General features: G+C 35.3%; 1 protein-coding gene and 1 pseudogene across 2 annotated transcripts; one reads left to right on the top strand and one right to left on the bottom strand.

The window, feature by feature from the left end:
* Positions 1-1,329: 1,329 nt before the first annotated feature.
* Positions 1,330-2,424, bottom strand: LOC148690700 (uncharacterized; annotated as a pseudogene).
* Positions 2,425-4,438: 2,014 nt separating this feature from the next.
* LOC137709224 (Chaperone DnaJ-domain superfamily protein) lies at positions 4,439-8,986 on the top strand. Of its 2 annotated transcripts, XM_068448325.2 has the most exons (5): positions 4,440-4,934; positions 5,721-6,611; positions 7,212-7,297; positions 7,600-7,740; positions 8,129-8,986. In XM_068448325.2, the coding sequence occupies exons 1-5, from the start codon at positions 4,605-4,607 to the stop codon at positions 8,271-8,273; spliced, it is 1,593 nt and encodes a 530-aa protein (XP_068304426.2). In that variant the 5' UTR covers positions 4,440-4,604; the 3' UTR covers positions 8,274-8,986. The 2 variants fall into 2 exon arrangements, with proteins under 2 accessions (XP_088541792.1, XP_068304426.2); XM_088685666.1 differs by lacking the exon at positions 8,129-8,986 and having other exon boundaries at positions 4,439-4,934; positions 7,212-7,313; positions 7,600-7,726.
* Positions 8,987-9,146: the final 160 nt, after the last annotated feature.

The following is a 9,146-nucleotide window of genomic DNA, read 5'->3' as shown; positions in this document are numbered from 1 at the left end:
CTATAGCAAATAGATCAACGATTTGTTTAGTAAATCAACTGCATTATTTTGTATGAGAAAAATGAACTTAAAATTAAAAAAATAAAGTCATTTATAAATTGACATGCACCAATTCCCTTATTTGGATTCATAAAACATAAAGATTTAGAATTTTCGCGAGGAAAAAATTTGGAATTTGGAACCTACAATTCCTAAGTGAATAGTTTTATTTCCAAATTTTTATGGGTAAGAGGGAAAAAAACAATAATATAGTAAAAAAATTCAACATTTAGTGACCACCACAAGACATGTCACAACCGCCACCACCACCCACCATCATCATGACCATCACAACTATTGCCACCATTGCCCACCACCGTCACCACCACCACCCACCATCATCATCACCATCTCCTCCACCATCTCCGCCACCATTACTGTCACATTTCCTAACTACTATCTTTCATATATTAATGATTCTATACACTCATCAAATTTCGTACTTAAATTATATTGTTTTTTTAAGTTAACCAAAAAAGAAATTCACAAATTCTAACAAAATTTTGTTGTTTCAATTTTTATTATTTTAGAATTCCTTATACTTTTAAATTATGTTTGTAATGTGATTTACAAATTTTGATTATAAGAAACGAACTTTGGCGCATTGACATCAAGAATTTTGAGTGCAAATTTTTCCATTTGTAATCCATGCTAGGGGTGGGTTCAAAAACCCTAAAAAAAAAGGGATCGAAACCAAAAAACTGAAAATCGAAAATAAACTTGCCGAAAAAAGGAAAATCAAGCTGAACCAAATTCCTATACACTTAAAATGATGCAGTTTTATCTTAGTATTTAAACCTAAGTCCAAGTATCTAAAGTGAACTTAGGAGGGAACTTAACTAATGATCAAACAAAAAACAAATAGAAAATGGATTTACCTCAACTTTGTTGGGCTTTAAATAAACAAATAGGAAAAAACCCCACAAGAATCCAATAGGAAAGCTCAAAGAACCCACATGCAGTAATGGCAACAACAACTAAGCCACTAGAAACTTTCCCAACAACAAAGACATGGCTATAATGATGGATTCTAAGTAGAGAATGTGCTGATCAGAAGTGTTTCAAATATTCTCCACAACTCAAACCACCAGAAGAGAATAAACATTTTTGGACTAGTTCAGAACATCCAATGCTGTAACAAAGTTGCAAGTCTAAACATAGACTATGAAATGACCTAATTGTCCATTGTCATCATTGTTATATCTTGTATATGTTACATCTAGTGGTGGAGCTACGAATTTAAGACAATGGAGTCAAAAAATAGCTTTCAAAAAGCAATCATACTTTCATTTATAATTGTCCACGACGTGTTCTCATATTTTGGAAACGTTGTATTACAACATCATTATCAATAGAATCAAATACCTCTTTATCAATGTACACAACCAAACTATCATACAACCGTTGATCAATCATCCTATTACGATGTGGATTCTTCACAATTTTCATCATCGAAAAAGCTCTTTCAACTGAAGTAGTCGCAACAAGTAAAATCAATGCTAATTTCACTAGCAAATATGCCAAGGGATAATGTCTATCCCTCTTTGTCTCCACCAACTTTTGTGCAAGGCTACTAATTCCTTTCAACGCAAAAAATTCATTATTTGCATATCAAAAATATAATTCTTCAGTTCATCTTCAAGAAGTGTGAGCTCCATATCAAAAAAAATCTTTTGGATAAAATTGAGCATGACGAACTAACTTTTCAATGTCAAAAGTTGAGAATGAGTTATCTGGGCTTAAGCAGGCAACACAAAGAAACAACTATGTACTTGCCTCATTAAAACGATTGTTCAACTCTTGAAGTTGCTTATCAATAACATCAATAAAGAGATCAACATGGTAGTGATGAAGGTTTGTCAAATTTTCAACTCTACGCCGTGACCTCCCTCTAGCTATAAAGATATCATTCATATCAATATCATGCTTGCCACAAAACGAAAAAACTTTATCAAGCCGAGCATCCCATCCATTATCCCTAATTGCTTGTAGTTGTTGCTTACATGATTTGACTAAAGCCATAGCCCTCTTTTTACTAGATCAAGATCTTTCTTTTGCAATGCATGTGGCAACACATTTGTGATTCTCAATATTTCTTTCATCAGAAATAGACTAGAGACAAAATCAAAAGATTGCAAAAGATTCAACAAAATATCCCCTTCACCTCTTTGATCAAGACTTACACCATCATCTACAATCATCTTAAGCATTTCAATTACAGAAGAGAACATTTTAATCAAGCTTACCAAGGTACCAATAGTGTGAACCCCAATGTGTATCACTTGCACATTTAAGACTAATTTCTTGGTTCAAGCCTTGCCTACTTGGAAGCTCATAATTTTGAATAGCTTGCATTACTTTGGCTTGTTGTCTTTCTCTAACCATGTCTTGACGTTTACATGATGCTCCGACAATAGTAACAACGTTATTAACCAAGTAGAAAAAGAGCCAATTTGAATATGATTTTTTGCCATGGCTACAAGAACAAGTTGAAGTTGATGTGCAAAGTAATGAATATAAAATGCACTTTCATTTTCTTTCAAAATAAGTGTCTTAAGACCATTAAACTCACCTTGCATATTGCTAGCCCCATGATAACCTTGTCCACGCAATCTAGATATGTTTAATTCGTTTATAGAGAATAATTGATCAATTGCCTCTTTAAGTGAAAAAGCAGTGGTATTAGGAACAAGCTTTATGCCCATAAATCTTTCAACTACTTGTCCATTGGTATTCACATAGCAAAGTACAATTGCCACTTGCTCCTTGATTGATATATCTTTTTGAATATCAGGTGATGTTAACTTGAGATTTTAAGGAGCATTTTTAAACACCACATCTTTAATACCCACATTATGATCTGCAAGAAACTTCAAAAGCTCAAGAAAATCCTTATTGCTTGAATCTTCACTTTTATCATGACCGCGAAAAGCAAGACCTTGTCATAATAAAAAGCAATTGCAATCAAGTGATGCATTCAAACAAGTGCGATAATCAATACGTGCTTGATCCGACTGCTTGTGGACAATTGTTTGACTATGTTGATTCTGATTCATTAAAGCTTCACAATGAAGTAAAGCTTGGTTGTGAGCACTATTAGGGCCTCTAACATGAACTCGAAGTCGACATTTTTTCTTCAAATTATGAAGACCTTTGCTAGTAAAATTGTCATTACCTCCTTGGTTTGGAATCTCTAGCTTGAAGAGATAACAACTTCGACAGAAAATAGTACTTTTGATATGCTATACTTAAACCAAGTAGGAAAGTCATCAAACCATTTTGGATTGAAACGACGTTGTACTCCTGCAAATGACGTATATGGAAATTGATGGGTTCAAGGTTGAACCAACTCCCTTTGTGAAAAAGCTCTTCGAACTTGATTTAGATCATATTCTCATATCCGAAGTCGAAGCCCAGGATCTCCTGGAAGAGTTGCCAGTATGATTTCTATGTCATTTTCATTTGAGCTTTTAGGAATATCCGTTGTAAAGGGTGAGAGGCTATCTTCGGTTGATTTTCTCTTAACCTCTCCATGACTGTTTTAAATAATACCAAAAAGAGTCAACAACATAATATAAATTTGATCAAATTAACAATAATTGACTCAATCAAACTATAAGCAATAAAACACACTATTCAACAATTTTTGTCTTCAGTGATTGAGGCTTGGCTAATGGAATTAACTAATGGAAAATTATGTCCAATACCTAATAAAATTTGGAATTAACTAATGAAAAATTAGGAATTATATAATTAACTAATGGAATTTGGAATAAACAAATCATGAGCATATTTGCATATGCACTAAAAGAATATATAATTTGACTAAATTATACTACATTCAAGAAATTTTTTCATGCCCGATGTTATAAATGGATACGAGGACGACACTTTGCCCTTCTCAGACCTAATTCTATATTGGAATAGCTCTCAGACCTAATCCTTATTTTATTCATAACTAAAATTGAATGAAACCCTAAAAACCACAATAAATCTAAGATAACAAAATTGTCAACGATTCGAAATTTGGAGTGGAGGGTACTTGATTAAACTTGACGAATATAGAAACTTGAAATTTGAATGGATATGGCGCCAGTTGTATGGTGGAGTCGTGCGCACATAGAGAAAGCTTCAAATGTGTTGTGGTGGAGCAGCTATTCAATGTTAAAACTAAAAAGTCAATCCTGATACTATTCACTTTACCCTTTATTTTGTCTTTATCGTTAAAACTAAAAATTTTCAAGCTCTTTTTATTAGTTTTTCTAAAAAAAAAAAAAAAAAAAAAAAAAAACCCAAAAGAAAACCAAATCGAACCGAATGAAACCGTATCCGTACCCAATCCATTCAACTTTCTGGCCACGTGTCAAGACCATAAAACTCCACTAAGAATGAGCAACAAACGACACGTACCAACTTCAGTAGACTACCTCCGGACTCCGAAACCGCACCTTCACTGTTCCCCGCCTACCGAAAGGGCGAAAACCAACCCCCTCTCTTCCAGCTCCACCATTTCCAAAGTTCCCCCACTATTAATCCAAAATTAAATTAAAAAAATATACTAGAAAATGGCTTCTCATGGCGGCAAAGACGACGTTCTGCTTCGCGGTCGTCCAATTCTTCTGCTATCACTTCAACAGAACCCAAAGCGCAATGTCTTATTTCTCTTCAATCGGAGTGGTGGAGCTCAGTGGTTCTGTAGCAGAACCGAGTCAGCTCGGACCGAGTTCGGCTCAGAAAACGCGTATGAGGTCCTAGGTGTTTCCGAAACCAGCTCATTTGCCGAAATCAAAGTGTCTTTCCACAAATTGGCGAAGCAAACTCACCCGGACCTCGCCGAGTCGAAGACCAATTCCGATGCTTCTCGCCGATTCGTGCAAATCCTCGCCGCCTACGAGGTTTGTATCTTCGCTGCTCCAATTCTCTGAGCTTAATTATACATATAATCGCATTGTTATTGCAGTTAAATTTTGGATTAATTATCACATATAGGAAGTAAGGTTTGGTTTAGTTTTGCATTCAAAAGAAAGAAGTCAGTCTTAAATTTTGAAATTGGATTACTGAAAAATGGGTGGATTATTGCAATTAAATCAAACAAAATCCCAAACTAACATGACATAATAGAGGAATCTAGATAGTAGTTGAATCATAAACATGGCGATATCCGCAGTTGAATTGAAATGCTGGCTATTTGGAAGTTGCCTAAAGGAACACAATCATCTTACAGGACTACAGAATCGGCTTGTAATAAAGGAAATTCGAATATGTTGAAAACTTAGTACACATTGATGCCCACAAAGAAACTCAAAATCGAACTCTATCCCACAAAAATCCACCTCCTCACATCTGGCTGAAAAGTTCCCGTTATTCTTCTTAAGACCGTAAAAACTTGCTATATTCTTCTCTCCCCCAAGAGCAAATGTTCATAAAGATTAAAGTATCCAAATTAAACTTGCTTTCATAAACAGCTTGTGCTGTAGTCTTAAAGCAAGGGAATACTGAAGGAAAATATAGTGAATACTCTTAGCTTGCTCCGTACAAGCATTACGTGTTCTTCTTTGAATTAGATTGCAGGGTATTTACCCTTCTATGAGCAATAGTCCAGAAACGAATTTATAAATTACCAGGAAAATACAGGTATTCTAATCTGACCGTATAACTGATTAACTGGTAATGGATTGCAGATTCTTTCGGATTGCGAAAAGAGGGCCCATTACGACATGGACCTGTTATCTCAGAGAAAGCTTGTGCAGAAACATTCTGAACATGTCATGACATTCAGCATGTATAAGGGTCATCTAAGTACATATAAGAAGATGGAAGTTGTTGAATGGTTGAAGTGGTATAGACTAGCTATAAATGATGTTTTGTCAGAGAGGAGGGTGGTGGTTGGTACAGGTTATTTTGATGTTCTTGAGAGAGATTTCTATTCAGCCATACATGCGGCTTACTATGGCCCTCTGATAGAGTCTATGGAGCTTCTTCCGGACTGCTTCGAAGCTGAAGAGAGGTCTGTGTATGAAACTCCAGAGGTGCTGCATTTGGTTTCGGGGCGTGATCTTTTTGGGATGGTCCATCTGGGCAATAAAATTCCAGAATTGTCATATTACAACAATATGAAATTGAATTATTCCACATCTGCGGGTTTGGGAATTTGTCATTCTGTTGAGGACTCTAGCATCAGCAAGAACTCTGGTGGCGTTGATGATGTTGGAAACGCAAATACAGAAACTTGGGATATCAAAAATGACCCATCAGATGCATATAAAGATTTAGAATTGCATCTATGTGGAAGGGTGGTTGCTACAGCCACCAGAGTCCCTCCAAAAAATAATTGTGATGGGAAACAGAATCAAGAGTCTGATCGCATTCATGTTTTTCTCATCTGTAATGAAAATCCTGTGCATACCAACAAAGGGTTTTCTCAAGATTCATTTTTAGGTGGTGCCATTGGATCAAGGATTCTGTTGGGTACAATAACAGGATTAGGGACTAGCTCAGAAGAAGGGTCTTGCTTTGTCTACAATAGCAGTGGTTCGAAAACCCATGTGATTATGAAGCATAGAACATTGCTGGTTCGTAAACCTGGTTTCTTCGAGTTATTTTGCTCTGTCTTTCATCCTTATTGATAAAATTTCTTGCTTAAAGTTAATGTATATATTTTTCAATATTACACTTTCTAATTTTCCATACTTGATTAGAGGGTGATTCTGCAGATTTCAGATCCTGCATGATTTAAGAAGTTTTTAATATATTCTAGTGGTGCATAATCTAAGATGTACATGCACCAAGTCATTAACATATGGTTGCCAATGGTTCTTTAAACTAAAAAGGGTTTTGTTGTACTGATGATTAACCTTTTTGTACTGGGTAAGGCATACTGGGAATCTTTTCCTTTAAGACATTTCATTTTGCCTGAATGCATAGTATATTCCAACATGAACAGATTTTGATTCAACAGGGCCTCTTTTTGTACATACGTATATCGTTGCATGAAGCATCTTGTTAAGAACCGTTATTGCTCACCATATATGCCTGCCTGGTATTAGTTTTTGTTATATATCTATTCATGATTGTAATTATATCTGGATAAGAGGTGCTTATAATATATATTATATATAGACTATATTGTTGGATTAGTATTATTCATGTATTTATTTTTGTAATTTTTACAGGTGAAACACTTGTATTGGTATGAATTGGGAGAAAATGTTTCTGTTTGTGAGTGCAGATGCAGTAGAGCTCGGTTGCCACCAAGCAAGTAAGCTGTGACATCTGTATGAAAGAACATTCTGATACTTTATTTTTAAGTAAATGTGCCTCCATATTTTTTCTTTCTTGCAAGAATTTGATATGATTTTGTCATGCGCAATTTTATTGTTTGTTCATTGTCATAGTCGAGGACATGAACAAAGTTATAAATCTACTTCTGTGTTCTCCAGTGAGTCTGTTTTACATATCAACCCAACAATTTGTTGGTAAAATTATCATTTTAGTCCTATGTATGTCATGTGAGATGAGCCCAGCATATCAATAAATTGTTTTCTTAACTTGTGTGAACAGATTTTGGCTGTTTGAGCCTCGCTGTGGCATGCATGACATAGGCGGTTGGTATATTGAAACATTTGGTAGAGATAAGAAAGGCCGCATGTTGCCATCTCAACGATATTGGGATGGCTTTGATGCTGGAAAACAATTTGAAAAGTAAGTAATGTCTTGTGCTTTGGATCTTGAGCTCTATTTCATAATTCACAGTTTTTCTTAAATCTAGTGTATAACTAATTTACCAAACAGAATAGGGATTGATGCTCAACTTGTATTGAAGCAGGTCAACTTATACTTTAAATTTAGTGCAAAGTGAAATTTAAACATTTATTTTCGAATTCGTGAATGGTTATTTTTTTATTTTTTTATGTTGGCGTGTCTAGTAAAAAAGCCACCATTCTGAACAATGCTGTTGTCTTTCATTTTTATAATTGAATTTTTTCAAGGGGATCTTTAGGATATTATCCCTCCATTAGTTCATCATGACTTTACTTGGTCTTCTCATACATTTAGAAATGCACTTACCATCCTCTTGTGGTGTGTGTAGGAGACTCCATCCTGCGATGTATCTTCTTGCTCTTGCATATAGAACTTTAGATCTTGAAGATGCACAAAGAAGGAAAAATACATTCAGGGATGTCGTTGACAGACGACTTTTTAAAATTCTCAATTGGTGCAAAAGACTTATTTAGGAGGTATACTAGTCGGGGAATTACGCATTGTGTGTTCCTCCAAGTATTCAACAGTGCTTTGCTCTAATCTGGCGTCAGAAAGCTTAGACTGCAGCAATAAGGACAAGATCGATGGTTCTATATCCTGCTATCAGTTTTTACCATGAACATATATTGAAGGCCATTTGTCTTGACTTTGCAGAGCTTGTCTGGGAGGGATACCGTTTGAGCCTAACTTATACCATGATATGGCACAGCTATTTGTTTCCATGATCACAAATGGCTCTTGGCATATTGTTGAAGGCTACAGCTCATAACCAGTGCTAGAAAGTTGTTTGCAGGGGATACTGTTTATGGACTTACACAGTTACACTAACTTGGTGGATCTATCTTTGGGGTTGGAATGCTTGAGTTCTGACATCGGAGGCTCTGCTTCTTATTTCTCAAAAATGCCACTGGTCAAGGTTGTTTGGACGCCAAGTATGACTGGCACTTATTTTCCAGATATCATTTCTGTGTCCTTTTTTGGGTGTTGACGGAGACGAGTTCACATACTGCTATCAAGTTTTGTAAGATTATCATTTAGATATTTGTGGAAGCGTGTCTGTCTAGTTGTTTCCACAGCTGTTGTTCTGATTCCTGAAGCTGTTCTTAAGAATTCTTGTTTTAGGCGAGAAAAGCATGCATTAGATACATCTCAACTTCATGAGTCCAGTGACTGAAGAGTTATGGTATTTAATGTGCCTCACATAGCAAATGATATATATATATATATATATATATATGTATGTATGTATATGTATATGTATATGTATATAATACATTTTTGTTTTTTTTTGTTCCCTGTTCTTTGGTTTATCATGGATATTTACTATGACAATTGCCGCTTATTTG

Source organism: Pyrus communis, chromosome 15 (genome assembly GCF_041283825.1).
Source record: "Pyrus communis isolate YQ-2024b chromosome 15, ASM4128382v1, whole genome shotgun sequence".
NCBI classification, from domain to species: Eukaryota; Viridiplantae; Streptophyta; class Magnoliopsida; order Rosales; family Rosaceae; genus Pyrus; species Pyrus communis.
The sequence above is the reverse complement of the archived record's forward strand: the minus strand, read 5'-3'. Positions and strand labels throughout refer to the sequence as shown.

Excerpts from the sequence above, each read along its gene's own strand:
- LOC137709224 (XM_068448325.2), top strand. The coding sequence starts at position 4,605 with ATGGCTTCTCATGGCGGCAAAGACGACGTTCTGCTTCGCGGTCGTCCA. Across the intron at positions 7,298-7,599 it reads GCTCGGTTGCCACCAAGCAA|ATTTTGGCTGTTTGAGCCTC; the intron begins GTAAGCTGTGAC and ends TTGTGTGAACAG. Across the intron at positions 7,741-8,128 it reads GCTGGAAAACAATTTGAAAA|GAGACTCCATCCTGCGATGT; the intron begins GTAAGTAATGTC and ends TGGTGTGTGTAG.